This window comes from Pleurodeles waltl, chromosome 7 (genome assembly GCF_031143425.1).
Source record: "Pleurodeles waltl isolate 20211129_DDA chromosome 7, aPleWal1.hap1.20221129, whole genome shotgun sequence".
NCBI classification, from domain to species: Eukaryota; Metazoa; Chordata; class Amphibia; order Caudata; family Salamandridae; genus Pleurodeles; species Pleurodeles waltl.
This window is the reverse complement of record NC_090446.1, coordinates 1,153,776,472-1,153,800,035: the sequence shown is the minus strand read 5'-3', so window position 1 is coordinate 1,153,800,035 and position 23,564 is coordinate 1,153,776,472. Positions and strand designations below refer to the sequence as shown.

Genomic DNA, 23,564 nt, shown 5'->3' with positions numbered 1-23,564 from the left:
ATTGCCTGCACAATGCAAAGCTTGCTCTTTTGGAAATCAAGGATGGAAATCAAAAACGAGCTTTATTTGTATCTTGACTCATTTTCCCCAGTAGATAATGCATGACTATGTTAACATAAACAATTAAAAAACTGACAGTTATTTGTCAATTTTTAAATGCCATTTTGGATGTGGCAGTCCACATTTAATTGTATACAGCAGGGTGATAAAGTAATCATTCTTTACTCAAAATAAAACAAAAATAAGGTTCTTTTTTGGAAGGATACCTATACAAAAAATATAAATATGTGATGGGAAAATATAAACTATGTTTTAAAGGTATGCATAGTGATTGCTAATTAAATTCCAATGCATTAAAATCCGTTGTAAGTGCATGCCATGTAAAATGCGCATTTACATGCACTCCATTATATTTGCTTGTTATTTAATAACGGATCTTTATTATTAATATTATATAGGTTGATACCAGTGGGGAAAGTCTTACCCGTTATCAGCCATCTTGCTTTATTTCACATTAAACTACATTCGAAGGAGATCTCTGCATCTTACCCATTTCGTACATGCTTGGGTTAATTACAGCCCAACTATTCTTGTGGTAAGATAGGGAGCTCTTACACGTAAAAGCCTTTCTCAGTACAGCAATCAAAGCACTTACGTGCTTGGATCTTACACAGTAGAACTATCCTTGCTTTTGCTAATATATACATTTTTAACAGGGACAAGACAAATCATTCACAAAATGGCACCAGTTCACGTTTACAAAGCTGCGCTAGGGCAGAAAATAAAACATCGCACATTAGCCTACCCTCCATATGTCTCCTTTCAAAAAGGATCACATATTTTCATTGCCTGTATAAAAGTGGTGCCAAAGGATAAAAAATCTATAAAAATATACATGTATTTTGTATAAAATCTCCAGAAATTCACACATAATCTCTTTAAAAAAAAACATGCGTTTTCTGGCCCATTCTTTCGAATGCTTGATTGAAATCAAATGGTTCCCTATGCTTCACTGGATAAAATATAATTAAGTTAAAAAAAGAAAACTTTTGTGTAATCCAACACCCAAACAGCAGCGTGTCGCGTTATATTCAGTGTATTTCATTGTTGACTTTATAAATTCACAATCAAAAAGTGTTAGTCTTGAAAAACCAACAGACATTATTCGAGAACTCAAACAGATGCTCAATAGTAATTCCATTTTATCCTCTCCTCCTTTTCCAATTATCCCCACTATTTTTGTTTCTCTCCATAATTGCAGTCCAAATCAAGCAACTTGAAAATTACCTCCCATATAAACATTTTGTGACCCCAGAATCTCCACAAGAAGCAGGATGATCTTACTGAGGTGATACTGTAATTCCAAGTGTGTGCACTCATACTCAAAATCAAAGATCTTCTAGGAACCAATGATAGTGGTGTGCAGGGGACACGTCGCCTTCATGTGGAAAAGTATCGCCCCTATCAGTTGCCTGGTGAAGGCATCTTCAGTTGAGGAACACATCTGAGAAAGAAACTGAACAACAATATGAACAAGTTCCAGTTTTAGTCTATTAACTATGTTAGAATCCACATTGTTTCCATTTGGTGTTTGCAGAAGAATGACCCAACAATTCCTTTCCCAGCCAATAGGTGATGACGCCCACTCTTGAGAACTATTAATAAAGGAGTTTATCTCGCAGTGCGTTGTGGTTTTCCAGGTGACATGGTACAGTTAACAAGATTAGAGTCATGCCTAAAGCTGAAATAAAGACTGAGAAAAAAATAGAAGATGAATATTCTGAACCAGACAATGGATTGCAGGAGAGTGCCTATCGTGTGAATCTCCGAAATACACATGTTGCTAATATGGTGCTATTAGTCAATACAGTTTCCTTCGGAGCAGAATTTATTCTCTAGAGTAACACTTTTGTAGAAGAGAACTATTGAGATACGAGTAATTTACCAAAATTGGACTAAGAATTCACCCCAGTCAAGGTGGTCATCTGTGCTAGGGGGCTCATCGTAAAAGTAATGCTCACAGAAGGTGACAGGCAATTCGTATTAGGTAAAAGCTAGGCTGAGCAATAGAAAATGACCGCAGTGCTGCAAAAGCAGCTCAGTCTGTAGTGAAGAAGCCACAGGATCACACTGTAGCGGGAGAAATTGTTTTTTGAAAGAACATGTATGCATTTTTTCTTTTTTTTTTTTTAGCTTCCACTGATGTTTCCTGGGCCACTAAATAGGGGTTAACTTATCTACGAACATTTGAGTTACATCTGAATAAAACACATATCTTTCATAAGTTCACAGATATCGAAGACTGCTCTAGAAAAATAGAATAATTTGAAAGGAAAATTGCAAGTGAATAATGAAAAACATTTCAGTAGAAAAGTAAAGAAAACTCCAAAAAGGTATAATTATAGTCCATTGAAAAGCCAGAAAACCGCTCACTCATTAAGGAGCATTACTTCATTCTTTTTTCCACGTTATCAAAAACAATAAAATTGCACATTGGAGACGAACTATTAATTTTATAATAGGCTACCTTGCCACTTTTTTGTTAGAAAAGAGGTGCACAGGAAAAAAATAGAATTAGGGTACGCATTACAATCAAGCTTAGTGGCCATGATTTCAATTCATTCTAGATAAAGTGAAGTAGCTGTTGGTGCTGGAGATCAGTTCTGTTGACTGTCTAAATTAGTGTGCTAAGGAAAGGAGACGCCTGCTAGCCCTGTCTGACCAATGACTGAGGTATAAATTAGAATGTAAATAATTATTTCTAAATTGGAAATTAATAAACTGTTCGTAAGCAGCAAGCTATTGCAAACAAATAATAATTCAAGCTTTGTGTACCCATGACTGAAAAGGCATTCCTCAGTTAGATAAGAAGCACGAAACTTTAAAAAATATACCCTGAATGTTCAGTATTTTGTCTATAATAAACAAAAAACACCATATAAGGTTTGTCATATAATTGTACGGCAAGGAGAATTCCAGTGCTATGCAAGGTGGACAGAAGCTTTTGTCACAAAGCATGCGACATGGTAACTGAACAATCGGTCACTTAAGGACCTGAATGGAGATAGAATTCAGGCAATGATACAACTGTGACAGGCAAAGAAGATGCCGGATGTAGACCACATGATTATCAATAAATGGCAGTTTACATTTCACCAGAAACCAGTGCAGGTACAGAGGCGCTAGGAAACCATAAGTACTAGATTGTGCTTTTCTAGTCATAGGTCTTGTTCCAAAATTCTTGTTTCGAATTTTGTAAAGAAGTCAGCACTGAGGACAAATGTACAGATTGTTATTAAATAAAACGTTGCAACTCAAATCAGTGAGGTAACAAGAGAAGACTAGTATTAAAAAGTACGAAAAATCAGAACCTTCTTCAGTTCTATAGCTTGGGAAAATAATCGCTGCAAATGCCATAAGCTGCTTGAACGAATTAAAGATGAGCATCAGGAAAACCAGATTTTGGCAAGCACCAAGCTCTGACAGGACTACATGTTAGTCTCAGAGATGATGGTGGCCTCCAGAGACTAGGACTTCCGCTTCGTCAGGTTACATTTTGGTTAATGCATCCGCACACTTGTTAGTCTGCAGGAAAGGGGGTTTACAGCCCTAAAGACTTAACGGTATTGATAGTGAAAGAAACGAAATCATAATGACTAAGTCAAATATGTAAAGGGAGAGATATACACTCATGGCATAACAGAGATGATCTTGAAATAGTCAGCTGAGCAGGAAAGACGATATCCACTAGCAGAGGCACCCTTCAGACGGGCGTCCTACAGGCACAGCTAAAACCTCATGGTCGATGGTGAAAAGCAGCTGACTTCAGAGCACAGACAGGGAAGCAATGCAGAGGCTGTGAACAAGAAATACTGAAAGAGAAGGTGCCACAGAAACGGCAGAAGCTGGCATGAAGAGAGTGAAAATAAAAGCATGAGCCGATGTAGAGCTCGTGCTTTTCAGTAATAACCTTTTCCAACATTGTTTCTACAGAAGGCAGACCAGAATTTCTGGAGATCCTTTGTGTCAAGTTCGACTTTGGTAACAGGTCAGTATATCTATCTTAAGAACACTGAATCAAAACATGAATGCAAAAAAGCAAAATAGATCAGGGGTACATTGAATTAAAACGTAGGTCAAGAGAAGGTGAGGTTGAAGGGGTAGGCAAAGTGGAAAAGAGGCAGCATATGAACTCATTTCTCATGGGATGGTCAAGGCAGGTGCTATATTACTACATGTTTCTGCCGCGTTTGGCACCATGATTCATAACCACTATTCCCCGAGACTGGTGCATCCACAGCAGTGGCTGTCTGTTTTCCCTCTTTCTTGGCAGACCTTTCCCAGGGCTAGTCTTGTGCAGCATTTTGGCCCTTCAGCTTTCAGGTGTAGTAGAGTTCCCGCAAGGCCCTTCACTTTCATCAATGCTGTTCAACGTATATGTGTGAGTCTGTATGCAAGCTTAGCTCATCCGTTTTTACTGTTGTGAAAAATGTTCTTAGGTAGACATCACCCAGATTATTCTTGGTTAAATTGGAATGCTCATGGATTGTTAGGTAATCTCAACCATTGCCTTTTCTGCATTTATGAATGAATGAGCCAGAATGTTCTCAAACTGCAGGCATCTGAAGACGCCTGGTTCGGAGGGACAAGTGCCAGTTGGATGTTGAACCTTTGTTACTCTTGTTTGAAATGAGCCCCTGATCTCTGCCACAGCTTGAATGAGCCTCCACTTCACCTATCATAAGGTGTTAGACACAGATGGATGGTAGGGTTGTTTTATCCCTGTGTATCACCTCATCAGTTTCTGTACCAAAAAGGGTTCTTTGAGAAAGGCACATGATGCAGAATCAGTACTTAGGTGCTGAGCTGACAAGGCATGGGTAAGAGAATCTCCTTAGCAAGATGCATGAGCCACATCCCTGGTAGCCACATCTGTGAGGTCCTTTCAAGCCCCAAAAGCATGGTTCTGATAACCTAAATCGCAGTTCGCAAATGGAGAGCTTTGTTTGCATTTGTCTTATCCAAAGGGAAATCCTGGGTAAAGTTCACAAATGCATCTAATGGTTGTAATAACCTAAATTGCAGTTAGCAAATGGAGAGCTTTGTTTGCGTTTGTCTTATCCAAAGGGAAATCCTGGACAAGGTTCACAAATTTATCCAATAAAGCCAGGAGTGTAGCGAAACTTGTGGCACACATATACTCGGAAATGCAGACCTTTCTTTTAACCAATTAAGTCTACCATCCTATTGCCCTTCTCAAGCAGACTAGGAGGAGATCCTGGGCAACAAGAACCTCGTTCCTGCAGCACACATTACTAGCGAATCTGCAGCAGGCTGGTCCGTGGGTACAAAGGGATCAACAGGAGACGGCTTTTACCTCCTCCCTTGGCTCTGAATGAAAGATTTAACAGTGGCTGTTATCTGCAACACTTGACCTGTTGATTCTTGGAAACTCGACATCAATGTCACAATACTATTAGGAGCCATGGTTGAGGACTACGTTAAAAAAAAAATACACATTCTGACAGATATTGAAGAAACTGGAAGGTTAAGCATCGCTGCCACATTCCAAGAGATGTCACACAAAAAACAACCCATACTCAGAATTTGATGGTTTTAGTCAGCTTCACTGATAAATCACAGATTCAGGCCTTGTCCTTGGTATCAAGCATCTTACTGATTTGATTTCCCACACAAAGTCAGGAACCAAGGAGAAATTAGTCCCTCCAAGACTTAGGTTTTTCAATGGTGCACATTATCTGGGTGGTCTCAACACCAAACGGTGCCACTGAAGCTGTAGGGCAGCAAACAACAACCAGATTAGAAGGACATCCCTGTGTATTTAAAGGACACTCAATAGAAACTAAGTAGGGATGAGCCATCTCTCCCTTTGGTTTCCCAGCTGGTGAAGAGCACCCCATTAAGCACCTGTCCAATGCACCAGGCATTACAAGAGTCAGAGGATCGATTAATTTGTCTTTGAAGGAACAATCTTTGTTTGCTTTAAAGCTGTAATTCTCGTCCCTGTGCAATACTTACAATTGTCTAAACCTTCTCTTTCTTAGCACACTTGATACCATTTTAAAATTGTGTTCCCTCTGGAAGAAAATAAGCTACATTGAAAATAAAGTAAAGGTAAACCGAGAGAGAGAAAACGGAAGAGAGAGCAGTCTTTAGGAAGAAATTGACGCAACAAACCTCAGTGTTCCAAAAATCTTCTCAGGTCATGAAAAGAGCAGACAGGCTTGACAGGGGCAATATGATAACCATGTTGAAAGTGAGAGCAACACCTTATTCTCTGTGAAGCCGCTGGAAGATTCTGCTTTATGGGTTTTTTAAATTTACTACAATGTTCTATTTATTTGTACACATTTTTAAAAGTATTTTTATGATATTCTGATGGACTCAATGAATCTTAGGCAGGTATACCACAGGAGGGGTCCCATGATGGAGAATCGCATTTTCAGATTCAAAATGCAAAAGTTATCATCCTAAATGATAAAGAAGCTTAGTTGAAAAGACCTTCCTTCAGAGTTTCTTCATTCATTCCAGGAAGGTAAAAAAGTACACTCTTTGTTTACATTTTTGGGGGGCACACAATCAACTTTCATTATCAAAACTATGACTTCATTTTCGCCAAAAAGATGGAAATAAAATGTTTACAAATAATCAAAAAATGTCCCTTTGAAGAAAAAAAAAAAACCACACTGGAAATTAAATGTGCGTTGGGGCCTTCTCAAAACAGAATATATATGCATGAAAATATTGGCAAAAACAGAGAGGTGTAATGTCGTGGATAAGTTAAAAGGTTCATTGGTCCTCCTCTTCAGAACAACCAGGCTATGACTCCGATGCTCAAGAAAGGAGGGGTGGCATGTTTGAGGCAAGTTTACTAAGCATCCCTTGAGGAGTATGCAAGAGCAATACGTAGTTTCCATGATAAAATTCACTTTCTGCAGTGTATTACAGTGCAATAAAGGTCAGAGGAAAAGGCCGGTGCCTCAATATGCCACTAGTTTGCTGAAAGTACCTGCGCCACCAAACAGGACTGGGCTGGAGAGAGAGGTTTGTTCTGTACAAAAGAACATGATATATTTTTGTAAGCGCAACTGATTATGCTTACACTCCTAAGCTTCTCATGGGTGGACATGAATCATTTTCACCCCTAAAGGTCTGAAAGAACTGTCTACACACCAGAATGTGCCAACTTCCGAAAGGTCAAATCCAGAGATGAATGATCATATTTGCCGCAACAGTAGCTAAGAGAGAAAAACACAACAACGAAATGGAGCAGGTCCCATGGGGCAGTCACAGAGCAGCATGCCTACGAAACACAAGTGTTTCTGGTCACAAAGGAACCATCAGCGCCAGTAAATAACTTCCTACCTGCCGAATTAAAGAACTCGTTTTGTAGCTGATCCAGGCTTTATAGAGCACTGTGTAGGCATTTCCAGAGTACAAGGCAGTCTCTTTTCAGGGTGATCACCTAGTATTTTCAGACACTGATGCAAAGGGCATTTAGATTATTTCTGTCTTATGTCTCTTGAGGTAACTTTTGAGGGTATGAATAAAACCTCCTCTCTGAGGACATCCACTTTTAATTCCTGTTGCCAGCGTGTAGTCGGTATCCCACTCCAAACCATGATTAATAGTTATTTCCCAGAGTGGGGATGATGAAGCAGAAATGCAACATTTTGCTCCCCATAAATTTACACATCGTCCATCATTATTTAAAATATGTCCACTCCACTGACATTAAAGGAGGGAGTCTGTGTTCGTGCCACTGCTGCTGTCAGCTTCAGATGCTGCTGTAGGGGTGATCCACTGAAGCGAGGGTCGCAGCATGCCACTCCACAGCAAAGAACGAGATGGTGCCCAGGAAGCCACAGAGCACCATGATGAGCAGCTGCCACTGCAGGAGCAGGTAGTTGCTATAGAAGAAGGCCACAGCCGCACTAATGGACTAAAAAGGAAGCAGACAGAAAGATTAGCAAACAAGGGTGTCAAAGTCATACGTTCAATGATGCAGTCATGGTTAGCTTTAGTGCTTAGTTCTTCTTTACATGTTCATCAAGCGTTCTCATAAGGTTAAAGAGGTGAACTGTAAACTAAAAATAGCAGTTCTATTCAAAAATGCCTCTCAGAACCCACACAAGGTGTTGTAAAAACACAAACGTTATGAAATGGTATTGCAGATGAAAAATGCAGGCCAAACGCAGGTCCTAATAGTGGCCTTACCATGGCAGAGCCAGGAACACAAGGCCCGGGTCATCACCCTACAGCCTGGATTTCAGTGCCTGACTGCAATTCTAAAACTACTAGAGACCAATCTTGTGAATAGTCAGTTTAAGTTTGCATAGTCGAAGAGAATTGCTTCCCCGCTCCTGACTCTTATTGTCTACTACAATCCTCGGGGTCACATGGTCGACCATTTAATGATTTCCTTACCTGGGCTTTTGTGAGCTATATTATAAAAGTGAAAATACTACAGACAGATTGCTTGAATGTTTAGTACTGTCTATCTATATATCAAAACGTTCAACAGCATGTCCTTTAGATCTGTACTGACAAATAACTTAAGTGTTTTTATGCAAGAGTCATTGAACTATGGAAAGCAATAAAGCATTTCAATGGCTTCAGCAAGTCCCACTTAATGACTATATGAGCGCTGCGCTTTAGAAAATTTGAAGCAAGTGGGTTCTGCCTAAACCATTCTTAGGTTATAGGTTCTTCTTTTCTTTTTTTTTTTTTTAAAAGATATATATCTTTTTACATTGTATGGCTATGAACTCTATTTTTGAGTGCTGGCGTAAACAGAGTATTTCACTGGCCCGAAATATGCACTTGGTAGTTGTATATACTGCTTACTGTGACTGTTGAATTTCTCCTAATAAATAAAAACCCAAATTGCACTGTTGTTGAAATTAGGTCAAAACTCAATCCAAACCCAGACACGTTTTTTTCCTTATACCCACGTCAGATTAATTTACAAAGAATGAACGCAACTGCAATTCAATTACATTGTCTGTGGCTAGACTGATAATCTGGTCTGGGTTTCCAGAACATTAATAGCATGCACACATTTTAGGTATTGTAACTTAAATGTTGAGGAATCACTAGACTAGCATCTTTGAGGTAAGTAAACAGAGAGCTGTGAATGACAAAAAAATAAAGTACCCTCACTATCATGCAATTATTTAAAAGTTAGTCTGTCCGAAGAATATTTGGAACCAATGGAAGATATGGACTAAAGACAGAGAACTCTTCGAGAGTGCCACCACACATTTCTGTTGTTGCATGAGAAACACTATTCAGCAATCTATATTACACCAATCTTCACACTGAATCCCCCAGTAAACTCTATTATAGACAATCAATGTGTATTGCCTATTTCTGCCAACAGAAATCATGCTGGTGCTGAAAAAAACTAACAAAGCCCCTAACAAAACTGATGTGTTTAAAGTAGATGCTGAAGTCTAAGAAGTCTAAGCTACCTATGTATTGATGTCACAACTACACCGCTAATAATCCATTCCTATCTGGATTCATGGAAACTAACTGAAATTATTACAGCAGTGTGGCAAAGTCTTTACAAGTAAGCAAAGAATAATTATAATATTGAGCAATTTACTTACCTTTAGTAAAATAAATTCTGGTAGAGACTATCTAACCCTCCATTCCTCACCTTAAAATATTCCCTCAGCATCAGAATGGATCCAGAAAATCTCGAGCAGTACCTCTGAATTCAGGCAGGTGGCGTCCACTTCCTCTTCATTGGAAGTAACGTTTCAATGCCCAGTTAAGCACCCACCAGCAAGCTAAAATCCGTTTTTTGTGACTATTTCTGCACTAAAAACACAGAGCCATACAAAAAACAATAGTCAAAATGGGGAGCACCCTGTCTTCCATTCCAGCATTTGTGACCCCAAGGCATCATGGTAAATGCAGTCATTAGCACGAATTTGAATAGAGTTTTGAAAGTTTTTCACCATAAGTTGGTGCGGCGAGTGCCGTATCTTCGGACACGTGTTTCTGGCTATTTGGCCGTCATCAGCGAAGAGCAACGTGTAGCTGGCGGGGTTGCTTGAAATGCCGCCTTGAAAGTATTCACAGGTTTAAGTACCACTCAAGAAGGCGCACAGGTGCTTCTCCCAAGCTCGTCAGCTCAGAGGCTCACAGGAGCCTTAATTACAACAGTCAAAATGGGGAGCACTCTGTCTTCCATTCCAGAATTTGTGACCCCAAGGCATCATGGTAAATGCAGTCATTAGCACAAATTTGAATAGAGTTTTGAAAGTTTTTCACCATAAGTTGGTGCGGCGAGTGCTGTATCTTTGGACACATGTTTCTGGCTATTTGGCCGTCATCAGCGAAGAGCAACGTGTAGCTGGCGGGGTTGCTTGAAATGCCGCCTTGAAAGTATTCACAGGTTTAAGTACCACTCAAGAAGGCGCACAGGTGCTTCACCCGAGCTCGTCAGCTCAGAGGCTCACAGGAGCCTTAATTACAACAGTCAAAATGGGGAGCACCCTGTCTTCCATTCCAGCATTTGTGACCCCAGGGCATCACGGTAAAACAATGTTTTGACCAGTGTGCAATATCTAATAGATCTTTAGTGTGAAGAGTCCAGTTTGCAAAGCGGAGAGCATGTGAGAGTCAGGGAGAAATATGCGGCTAGAGTCTCTACCAGAAAAAGTCTTACCGAAGGTAAGTAGCCTGTTCTTCTGACAGAAATGTAACTGCAGAGTCCACATTTTTGAATAGATACTCAAGAAATACCTCTCAGGAGGTGGGTCTGCAAACTGGCTCAAACCAAAAATACTCAAGGACCAAAAAGGGAAAAAAATGCTCATTTTGAAGGACTTTACATATTCTAATAGAACTACTGCTTGGACATTCGAGTGACGCCACCATGTGGCTTGGAAGAGGTCTAGGACAGGCACCCAGAGTGCTAAAGCAGAAGCAAAGGTCTTTCCCCTAGTGGATTGAGCCTCCAATCCCTCATGAGGCTGCTTTTTAGCTAGTGTGTAGCAGATATTAATGCAGAGTGCAGTTCGCTGGGATGAAGAGCTGGTTTTATAAATTGAGTGAGGTGCCCTAGACAATCTGTCATAAGAGGTGGCTAAAGTAATATTATAAAAAAGTATACAATGACACATTGGTGCAGCAAGGGTATTGTGTTTTGGTATAGCTCTACTATGGACAGTTTCGCAATACTTACGGACAGTGATTAGGAAGAAAATTATAAACCATCAACAGCAATTCTGACATCCATGTGATATTTTTATATCTGCAATTTCTTCACCGATTGATGCAATATGACAGATTTTAAATTAAGGTATTGACACCATCCCCTGCAGCACTTTAGAAACCACAATTCTAAAACATCAAATGAAAATCACTAATTCAATTTGCTCTTTTATCTTCTAAAAAGGCTGGTAACGCATAAACAGCCCATGCATCGCCATGCAAGCATGAGCATACATTAGCCATTTTGTTTTTAATTTACCCTTCCAATACAGAAGAAGCTCATTTTGGAATGGTACACAGACAAACAAAGTGCGCCAAAACACTTTTTTTTCTAGAAAGGAGCAGCCTGCCAACAAATTATAGCTGCATAGCCCTCCAAACATTTTAAAAAGATACTGGAAGTGCAGTAAGGGTGAGGTGAGTAGTTGGAGCACGGTGGGAGTAGTTCAGCAAAGAAGAGCTGAGAGGGGGAATTAAAAAATAAAGTAGGAAAAAGCGATGGGAGAGGTGGGATACATAGCAGATGAGTTAGAGAGGGTAGAGCAATATGGAGCAGGGGACACAAGACCGGGAGGGCGGGGAGAATCAACAGATAAGTAGGGGAAGGGTAACAAGAGAGAACCAGGGAGGGGGATTTCGTTGAGGTACAGCACATGAGAGAGAGCAAGGCAATATGTGCACTGAGTGCTTCAAGAAAAATAAAGAAGCATAGGCCTCACCTTTGGGACTTCTAGGCTTTGCCAATTGCTTCTGGAAGTGATGTACAGCACTGGGACAGTATGCAACTTTGTTCAAATAAAAACACATTTACCAAAACATGCAACAGCAGTTGCGTCAATCAATTGATGGATGCATGAATCAATGCATGTGTGTGCCAAAGGAATGATGGCTCACATCATTTGCTTTAGCATTTTTATTTACCAGTGTAAGATGGCGAATGCCAGTTGGATCAGTAAATTAAGAAGAATTAAGATTTTTAGCATGAAACCGACAAAGAAAAAACAAAAATAGGAGCGTGGGAATTTAGGGGTAGTAAAAAGAGGAGCAGGTGGGAGGAGAAGGGGAAAAGTAGCACGCAGAGGGCAGGACTGCGAAGCATAAGAGGGAGAGAACACCACAGACGCATTTTGGCAAGAGAAAGCAACACAGAACGCGGAGTGGCAGTAGAGAGGTACCCAGAAGAGCAACACAGAATGAGGTGTGGGGGGGAGACTGATGGAAAGCACATGTACTATTGTGCAGTGCTTAAGCAACAAACAAAACAAAAAAAGAAGTTTTTTAAAAGTGAGTAATGGAAGGGCACAGGTAATTAGGATATGCTCCAGGGGAGGGACAAACACAAGGCAGGAAAGACTAGCCATCGAATAAGAAGTAAGCAAATGAGTGATAATAAAACCAATCAATGGTAAGCAATGGGTGGTTTAAAGCTAAATGTAAGACCTTGGTAAGCTGACAATAGGACAGGCTGAGCTCAATCTACTGAACGTACTCCAAATATAACGGCATGAAAACAGTGAGATTAATATGAAAACGACTTTGCCAACATTGAAATGAACAGTGTGATCGCAAGTTATACTCCTATCATGGGCTTTGACATAAAAGTGATAATAAGGGTTGAATAAAAGCAGTGTACGAAAACACACAAAATTAACTGATATTTTCCTTCACTTTTGAGACTGCCTACTTAGCTTTTTAGCATTCTGCACCCAAGAGAACTATTACATTGCAACACTTTTATAGTGCTTACTATACCTATGCAGGGAACTGAAGCACTTCCCCACATGGGTAGCAAGCTACACCATTTAGGGTGTGATGATGAAGTGTGCTGTCGTTGTTTTGATCCTATATGAAAGCATTGCCATGTCGGGCTTGATGACCACCGAGGGGCAGTTATCGTGTCATGGGACACAAGGCTTAGCAATGTGATGAAAGAAGTGTGAGAGAGATGCATACTGTTTTGGTATTTCAGTAAGCTGGCAGCACAGAGCAGCTATGTAAATCCATTTATGATATTTTTCAAATAATCCTAGTCCACTGAGTTGGTTACTTCACTGGGTGTCTATTCTGAGACAGTAGCTTTAAGGTTTATGTTCATTAGCAGGCATATGTTGGAGAGATAAAAGGTGGATCGTCATTGTGAAATGTCAAGAAATGGTCACAGTATGTAGCTTGTTGGGACTTGCAGTGGTGGACTAAATTAAAGTCCTCCATTGGACTACAGCATGCGGCATATCTCTTGAGTTATTTCCTTCCATGTTCAGTTTGAGATGGGTAGTTTATTGCTATGGACTGGTACACTACTGTGCCATGGACATGAGCCTGAGCAATTTTGTTTTATGCAAGTGTAAATGTGTCAAGGATTATATGTTTATTATGTAGCTTGTATGAACTACAATAGATTGCCTGACTGCAGTGTGTTATGCATTGTTGTGGACCAAGAGGATAATATATTCTATAGTAATTGTTTTTATACATCACTTAGTAACCCTGACAAAGCGTTGAACTGCTTTATGTCAGGTACCACGCTGATTTGGATTCCAAGGTTAGTAATCCAGTGGTTATGATGATTAATCTTGTGCTCTCATGAAAAAAAAAAAAAAAATCCTGCATTTACTCCAGTTACTTTGTGATGGTTTAAAGTACCAGGAGTTAGGTGTGAAGTGAAGGCTTTGTTGGAAAGGGGCAGTTTGACAGACTTCTTGAAGAGCTTAACTTTAATGGGGGCGATGGGTGGAACTGCAGATTCTGTAGCACACGGTGAAGGGGACCCTTTAGTGAGGCCTAACCTTTTATCTTCATTGATAAAAAAAAAGCACAGTACAATGAGCATATTGGGCTGAAAACGTTTACCCAGAAAATCAACAAAGGTCAAAAGGGACTATTGTATACGAATATAGGAGACCGTAAATCTCAAGAAGTTGTTGAAAGCTCCTGCTTTGTTGTCATTCTCAGCTTGTCAAGGGTTTTATGTGTCAGAATACTGCTTACACAAGCGTTTCCTGACATACCTATACAGTCTTAAATATCATTTATATAAATAATGCAATTGGATGTAGATATTTCTATTAATATGTTGAATAGGTGATATTTTTAAAGCGAATATGTAAGACAAAATATTTATATCAGATAATATGCTGACAACGATATTTTGGTGAAACACTGCTAAGGGCAACTATATCAAGGCAAGTGACCTAGAAGCCTTTGAAAAAAATCAGCCAGTTCAATGAATTTGTAGGAAAAATGTTGACTTAGCTAATTGAAAGCCAAATCCTTGACCATAGGTGAAAATGGCAAGCATAAAGACGTGTCTATGGGAGTTCTCAGTGAACTGTGCCCTTTTGCAAAGGCTCTGTATTTTTCTTAATTTTGGAAAACCACACACTGTACACACTGTGTTGAACACAATCTTTTGGCATTCCAAAGTTTAGGACTGTGAAATAGCCCAAATTAACCAGTCATCAATTATGAAGATGAAGATAGTAGGCCACTGGGGAGAGCAACTTCAGAATATCTCACTGTAGCTAGGCCCACTGGTAATACTGGTCTTATTTTGCAAATCTTAGATATTTTCTTTGCTCTCTCTCTTTTTTGATCACTGTGCAGGAAATATCTTGAAGTGTCACAGATCAGGGCCGAGGAGGGAGTAGGATTAGGTGCGCACAAGAGCGTCACCCTTCGAAGCATATGTGACTACAAGGGGACACTCCCTCTCCCCTACACCAGGGGCGAATTGCCCTTTATTGACAGGGTCCTCGTGGTTAAGTGATCCACAGGTAGGCCCTTTTGCATCACCTTTATTTGGTCACATCAAACTGAGGTAGGTCCCCCTTTTTTCCATTCTTCTGCACAAGACTCGTTAGTGCATGAGTCTAGGGATCCTAGGCCCTGACGAATGTCCCCCAGACCTTTTTTGGCTCCAGTTAGTGGCAGAAACATGTTGGCCAGTGAACGGCAGGTGACCCTTCGTGTCATTACCCTCCATAGGCATCCCACCGTTTTTTAAATCTCACCAACAGTCACTGTGAATAACGGTGCAATATAACACAGGTGACTGATTTGGTGATTTTATATTTTCTGAAGTACAACTGGATCCCACTATAATCCATATAATCTTTTTCTCTGCACTACCTCCAAGTTCTTTTAACGGCGAGGTTAAGTCCGTTAAGTCCCTCCAAGTGGTATTATCCTACCTGGATGGAGCTAGGTGGTCAAATGATTAAGCATGACACTACATAATGTGTGAGACCACCTAGTCCGTAAGGAGAAATTCCCCTCCTGACAACCACATTCAGCACACAAACAAGTCCCGAAGTTCGGGATACACAGACGGTCCAGGGCAATTTAACTTTACTTGGTACCCACAAACGCCTCGTACTCCTTGTGTACTTGGCTGTGTATTTTGGGGAGACAGTATGGGGTCTATGTTTTCTTTCTCCCATCCTCTCCTGTTGTGTTAAGGTGTCATACATCACATCACATATCTCTTTTGCACTATTCTCGAAAGATGTGCAAGAGACAAAAAGTGGAAGGACTCCAACAAGAAGATTTTTTTCATTTCATATAGCACCAGTATTTGTCTTTCATTTTTCGTGAAGACAATAAACCAAGAAGAACAAGCGACTTACCTGTGGTAACAGTCTTTCTGGTGGACACTTTGCGCACTGCAGAGCAGCCCAGCAGCAAAAAGCAGCCACTGGGCCCACACAAATAAAAACACAACTATGGAGCAGGGAGCTTGTAGGGAAGAACACAGAAGAACAAAGCAACACGGAGAGAAGCACACTAGGGTGAGCACATTACTGGGGGTGCAGAGGAGAAGTACGTGGGTAAGAGATTTTTACCCATGGTACATGAGGGGGTGAGAGGATACGAAAAAGACAAGTGGAAAACACATGCAATAGTGCTGTGCTTAAAAATAAAAGTAAAACGTAGCTCCTTAAAAGGGAACAGAAGAAGGATGCAAATAAATGGCATATGTGCCAAGGGTGGGTCAGACACACAACAGTTAAGGCAAGCCATCAAATATGAAACAGACAAATGAATGACAGTAAAGCTAAGCAATGAGCAGGCTATATTCCCCTCTATGTTCTTGGTAAGCCCACAATGCGAGTTTTGTAACCATACAGCTTTTGCCCGCTATATGGTAGGCAGTTCCCTGAACGTAAGCAGTGGAAGAATACAAGTCATACAATCAAAACAATGGTAAAGATGTTAAGCTACAGCGGAGGGACAAACACAAGAAGCGGAGGGACAAACACAAGAAGAGGAAGGAAAGTCTTCAAAATAAGAAGAAAGTAAATAAGACTGAGAATAAAGCCGAGCAATAGTAAGCAATGGGCTTGCCAAAAGCCCACTGCAAGTATGTTATTGTACTCAACAGTTCTATGATACAGATAGCTAAAAGCTGCCTGTGGGCAAGATTTTTTCCCTTGTAAGAGGATTCCAATTCACAGTGGGATCATTTACACACAAGGAAATGTGAGGATCCTGATCCCTGTGACACTGTAGAAGATGAAGTGTGTGGGTTTAACAATCATACAAACATCACAGACTTAGCAATTTTCCCCCTAGCGCTGGTCCTGCAATGTTGGGTCTAGAGAACAGCTTTATCAAAGTGAAGGTATTCAATGCAATGGGTGAAGTACAAATGTAAGTCGATTAATCCTATTTAGTTTTTAGTCACGACATTTTCTAATACATGATAAAAGTGCATTTCAATCTTTTGATTCACATTTTGTGAGAAATATGTTGTGAAAAAAAGTCAGATCTTGTGAAAGGTGCTATCCCCAATTATTGCAAGCAAAAGTTACAAAATATAAGTCGTAGAAGAAAATCATCACAAGATGCCAGCAGAGGAAAGGAAAAAGCAAGGTGTTTAATCATCTCATCTACGAGACTGACAGAAGCCAATATATATATATATATATACATGGGAAATGTCACTTACACAGTGTACATCTGTTTGTGGCATGTTCCGCTGCAGATTCACATGCTGTGCATTATTCTGCCATCTAGTGTTGGGCTCGGAGTGTTACAAGTTGTTTTTTCTATGAAGAAGTGTTTTCGAGTCACGGGATCAAGTGACTCCTCCCCTTCGGTTCCATTGCACATAGGCATCAACTCCATTGTTAGATTATTTTCCCGCAGAGGGTAAAGGTAGGAGTGATAGAGTATATAGGTACATAGTAAACAATGTTCATGCTAGTATTAATGTATATACATATGTACAAATGTTTGTAACTTAAACGACTACAGGCTCCAGGGAGGTGCGAGGGTGCATGTGAATCTGCAGCGGATCATGCCACGAACAGATGTACACTGGGTAAGTGACATTTTCCGTTCGATGGCATGTGTAGCTGCAGATATACATGCTGTGCATTGACTACAAAGCAGTTTGCCCTACAATAAATGAGCAGTGGTCAGCCTGTAGGAGTTGAAGTTGTTTGAAATAATGCTCTTAGTACCACTTGGCCCACTGTTGCTTGTTGTCGTGATAAAACGTCTACACAGTAGTGTTTAGTGACGGTATGTGGTGTTGACCAAGTGCCTGCTTTACATATTTCAGCCATTGGTATATTCCCTAAAAAAAAGCCATTTTAGCACCTTTTTTCCTTGTAGAATGTGCTTTAGGAGTAACAAAAAGTTGTCTTTTGGCTTTAATGTAGCATGTTTGGATGCATCTTACAATCCATCTTGCTAAACCTTGTTTCGATATGGGATTGCCTGTTTGAGGTTTTTGGACGGCAACAAATAGTTGTTTAGTCTTTCTGAATGGCTTAGTTCTGTCTATATTGTACATTAACGCTCTTTTGATGTCTAATGTATGTAGCGCTCTTCCTGCCACAGAATCTGGCTGTGGGAAGAAGACTGGCAGTTCCACTGTTTGATTTATATGAAATGGTGATACGACCGTTGGAAGAAATTTTTGGTTTGTTATTAGTACAACTTTACCATTTGTTTGCATAGCACTGTACAGGGAGTGCAGAATTATTAGGCAAATTAGTATTTTGACCACATCATCCTCTTTATGCATGTTGTCTTACTCCAAGCTGTATAGGCTCGAAAGCCTACTACCAATTAAGCATATTAGGTGATGTGCATCTCTGTAATGAGAAAGGGTGTGGTCTAATGACATCAACACCCTATATCAGGTGTGCATAATTATTAGGCAACTTCCTTTCCTTTGGCAAAATGGGTCAAAAGAAGGACTTGACAGGCTCAGAAAAGTCAAAAATAGTGAGATATCTTGCAGAGGGATGCAGCACTCTTAAAATTGCAAAGCTTCTGAAGCGTGATCATCGAACAATCAAGCGTTTCATTCAAAATAGTCAACAGGGTCGCAAGAAGCGTGTGGAAAAACCAAGGCGCAAAATAACTGCCCATGAACTGAGAAAAGTCAAGCGTGCAGCTGCCACGATGCCACTTGCCACCAGTTTGGCCATATTTCAGAGCTGCAACATCACTGGAGTGCCCAAAAGCACAAGGTGTGCAATACTCAGAGACATGGCCAAGGTAAGAAAGGCTGAAAGACGACCACCACTGAACAAGACACACAAGCTGAAACGTCAAGACTGGGCCAAGAAATATCTCAAGACTGATTTTTCTAAGGTTTTATGGACTGATGAAATGAGAGTGAGTCTTGATGGGCCAGATGGATGGGCCCGTGGCTGGATTGGTAAAGGGCAGAGAGCTCCAGTCCGACTCAGACACCAGCAAGGTGGAGGTGGAGTACTGGTTTGGGCTGGTATCATCAAAGATGAGCTTGTGGGGCCTTTTCGGGTTGAGGATGGAGTCAAGCTCAACTCCCAGTCCTACTGCCAGTTCCTGGAAGACACCTTCTTCAAGCAGTGGTACAGGAAGAAGTCTGCATCCTTCAAGAAAAACATGATTTTCATGCAGGACAATGCTCCATCACATGCGTCCAAGTACTCCACAGCGTGGCTGGCAAGAAAGGGTATAAAAGAAGGAAATCTAATGACATGGCCTCCTTGTTCACCTGATCTGAACCCCATTGAGAACCTGTGGTCCATCATCAAATGTGAGATTTACAAGGAGGGAAAACAGTACACCTCTCTGAACAGTGTCTGGGAGGCTGTGGTTGCTGCTACACGCAATGTTGATGGTGAACAGATCAAAACACTGACAGAATCCATGGATGGCAGGCTTTTGAGTGTCCTTGCAAAGAAAGGTGGCTATATTGGTCACTGATTTGTTTTTGTTTTGTTTTTGAATGTCAGAAATGTATATTTGTGAATGTTGAGATGTTTTATTGGTTTCACTGGTAATAATAAATAATTGAAATGGGTATATATTTTTTTTTGTTAAGTTGCCTAATAATTATGCACAGTAATAGTCACCTGCACACACAGATATCCCCCTAACATAGCTAAAACTAAAAACAAACTACAAACTACTTCCAAAAATATTCAGCTTTGATATTAATGAGTTTTTTGGGTTCATTGAGAACATGGTTGTTGTTCAATAATAAAATTAATCCTCAAAAATACTACTTGCCTAATAATTCTGCACTCCCTGTATAGTAGTGGGTTTTCTTGCTTGTTTAATAACTTCCATACATTCTGATGGGAGTTGTAAATATCCAAACTCTATGACCTCAGGAGCCAAATTGCTAGATTGAGTGTCTTGGGATATGGGTGCCTGATTTGTCCTTTGTTTTGTGTCAACAGGTCTGGTCTGTCTGGGAGTTTGGAGTGTGGTGCTACTGACAGGTCCAATAATGTTGTGTATCACGGTTGACGTGCCCATGTTGGTGTTATGAGTATCATGTTGAGTGAAGTTTGACACAACTTGTTGACTAGAAATGGAATGAGTGGGAGAGGGGGAGAAGCGTAAACAAATATCCCTGACCAATTGATCCATAGAGCATTGTCCCTGGATAGGGGATGTGGGTGTCTGGATGCGAAGTTTTGGCATTTTGTGTTTTCGCTTGTGGCAAACAGGTCTATGTTTGGCGTTCTCCATTGTTGAAAGTATTTTTGACGTACCTGAGGAAGAATCTCCCATTTGTGTGTTTGTTGGCGATTTCTGCTGAGGATATCCGCTAATTGATTGTCTATCCCTGGAATGTATTGTGTTAACAGGTGAATTTGGTTGTGGATTGCCCATTTCCAAATTTTCTGGGCTAGAAGGGAGAGTTGGGATGAATCTGTCCTTCCCTGATTGTTTAGGTAATACATGGTTGTCATGTTGTCTGTTTCGATAAGAACATTCTTCTGTGTGAGAAAAGGTTGAAAAGCTTCGAGTGCTAGGAAGACAGCTAATAACTCCAAGTGATTTATATGTAGCTGTTTGTGTTTGGCATCCCATTGCCCTTGAATATTGTGATTGTTTAGGTGAACTCCCCAACCAATCATTGCTGCATCTGTTGTAATAATGGTCTGAGGCACAGGGTCTTTAAATGGCCGCCTGTAGGAAGTTGGCTCTGTATATACTATTTCAAAGTAAGAAATAGTGTGCACAGAGTCCAAGGGTTCCCCTTAGAGGTAAGATAGTGGCAAAATTAGATAATTCTAATGCTCTATTTTGTGGTAGTGTGGTCGAGCAGTAGGCTTATCAGAGGGTATTGTTAAGCATTTGTTGTACACACACAGGCAATAAATGAGGAACACACACTCAAAGACAAATTCCAGGCCAATAGGTGTTTTTATATAGAAAAATATATTTTCTTAGTTTATTTTAAGAACCACAGGTTCAAGATTTGAAGCAAACATATAAAATGCAAAGTACTTCACACAGGTAAGTGAGGAACTTTAAATAAAAGCGATATCATATACAGTCTTTGTTAAAATGGCAATAAGCTATTTTAAAACTGGACACTGCAAAAATCAACAGTTCCTGGGGGAGGTAAGTAAAGGTTAGATTGTGAGGTAAGTAAGACACTTACAAGTCTCAGTTCCTGGGCACAGGCAGCCCACCGTTGGGGGTTCAAGGCAACCCCAAAGTTACCACACCAGGAGCTCAGGGCCGGTCAGGTGCAGAGGTCAAAGAGGTGCCCAAAACACATAGGTGCCTATGGAGAACGGGGGTGCTACGGTTCCAGTCTGCCAGCAGGTAAGTACCCGCGTCCTCAGGGGGCAGACCAGGGGGGTTTTGTAGAGCACTGTTGTTACACCCTTGTTACAGGCAGTCGCGGTCAGGGGGGCCTCTGGATTCTCCCTGCAGGCGTCGCTATGGGGGCTCAGGGGGGGTCGTCTCGGGCTACTTACGGAGTCGCAGTCGCCAGGGAGTCCTCCCTGTAGTGTTTGTTCTCTGGATCTCCAGCCGGGGGCTTCGGGTGCAGAGTGGGAAGTCTCACGCTTCCGGTGGGAAACGTGAAGTCTTTAAAAGTTGCTTCTTTGTTGCAAAGAAGTTTCTGTTGTTGAGCAGAGCCGCTGCTCACGGGAGTTTCTTGGTTCTTTAGTCCAGGGCAGTCCTCTGAGGCTTTAGAGGTCACTGGTCCCTGTCGGATGCGTTGCTGGTTGCAGGTTTTCGAGTCAAGAGACAGGCCGGTAGGGCTGGGGCCAAAGCAGTTGTTGTCCTCCATCTTCTCTGCAGGGCTTGTAGGTCAGCAGTCCTTCTTGTTTCTTCAGGTTGCAGGAATCTGATTTCCTGGTTTCTGGGGTGCCCCTAAATACTAGCTTTAGGGGTGTGTTTAGGTCTGGGAGGGCAGTAGCCAACGGCTACTGTCCTAGAGGGTGGCTACACCCTCTTTGTGCCTCCTCCCTGTGGGGAGAGGGTACATCCCTAATCCTATTGGGGGAATCCTCCAAAACTAAGATGGAGGATTTCTAAAGGCAGGGGTCACCTCAGCTCAGGACACCTTAGAGGCTGTCCTGACTGGTGGGTGACTCCTCCTTGTTTTTCTCATTATCTCCTCCAGCCTTTCCACCAAAAGTGGGGGCAGTGGCCGGAGGAGCGGAGATCTCCACTAGCTGGGGTGCCCTGGGGCGCTGTAACAAAAGGGGTGAGCCTTTGAGGCTCACCGCCAGATGTTACAGTTCGTGCAGGGGAAGGTGAGAAGCACCTCCACCCAGTACAGGCTTTGTTCCTAGCCACAGAGTGACAAAGGCACTCTCCCCATGTGGCAAGCAACTTGTCTGGTGTGTGGCAGGCTGGCAGGAACTGGTCAGCCTAACACTGGTAGTCGGATTGGTATTCAGGGGGCATCTCTAAGATGCCCTCTGGGTGCATGTTACAGTAAATTGCACACTGGCATCAGTGTGCATTTATTGTGCTGACAAGTTTGATACCAAACTTCCCAGATTTCAGTGTAGCCATTATGGAACTGTGGAGTTCGTGTTTGACAAACTCCCAGACCATATACTCTTATGGCTACCCTGCACTTACCATGTCTAAGGTTTTGCTTAGACACTGTAGGGGTATAGTGCTCATGCTCATATGTCCTCACCTGTGGTATAGTGCACCCTGCCTTAGGGCTGTAAGGCCTGCTAGAGGGGTGACTTACCTATGCCACAGGCAGTTTGAGGTTAGCATGACACTCTCAGGGGAGTGCCATGTCGACTCAGTCTTTTTCTCCCCACCAGCACACACAAGCTGTGAGGCAGTGTGCATGTGCTGAATGAGGGGTCCTCTGGGTGGCATAAGACATGCTGCAGCCCTTAGAGACCTTCCCTGGCATCAGGGCCCTTGGTACCAGGGGTGCCAGTTACAAGGAACTTATCTGAGTGCCAGGGTTGTCCCAATTGTGGAAACAAAGGTACAGTTTAGGGAAAGAACACTGGTGCTGGGGCCTGGTTAGCAGGGTCCCAGCACACTTTCAATCAAAACTTAGCAAAGGCAAAAAGATAGAGGGTAACCATGCCAAGGAGGCATTTTCTTACACAACCCCCCTTCCCAAAAACGAAAGAGGATGAGACCAACCTTTCCCAAGAGAGTCTTCATTTTTTAAGTGGAAGAACCTGGAAAGGCCATCAGCATTGGCATGGGCAGTCCCAGGTCTCTGTTCCACTACAAAGTCCATTCTCTGTAGGGATATGGACCACCTCAACAGTTTAGGGTTTTCTCCATTCATTTGCATTAGCCATCTGAGAGGGCTGTGGTCAGTTTGAACTATGAAGTGAGTACCAAAAAGGTATGGTCTCAACTTCTTCAGGGACCAGACCACAGCAAAGGCCTCCCTCTCAATGGCACTCCAACACTGCTCCCTGGGGAGTAACCTCCTGCTAATAAAAGCAACAGGCTGGTGAAGGCCATCATCATTTGTTTGGTACAGGACTGCTCCTATCCCATGTTCAGAGGCAACTGTCTGCACAATGAACTGCTTAGAGTAATCTGGAGCTTTCAAAACTGGTGCT

At 41.6% G+C, this 23,564-nt stretch overlaps 1 protein-coding gene across 1 annotated transcript in view; it reads right to left on the bottom strand.

The window, feature by feature from the left end:
• Nucleotides 1-5,606: 5,606 nt before the first annotated feature.
• Nucleotides 5,607-23,564, bottom strand: part of MFSD11 (major facilitator superfamily domain containing 11) — a 253,913-nt gene continuing 235,955 nt past the window's right edge. The window contains exon 14 of the mRNA XM_069200245.1: nt 5,607-7,963. Coding sequence (XP_069056346.1) covers nt 7,799-7,963 — 165 coding nt within the window. The 3' untranslated portion in view covers nt 5,607-7,798. The remainder of the gene's footprint in view (nt 7,964-23,564) is intronic.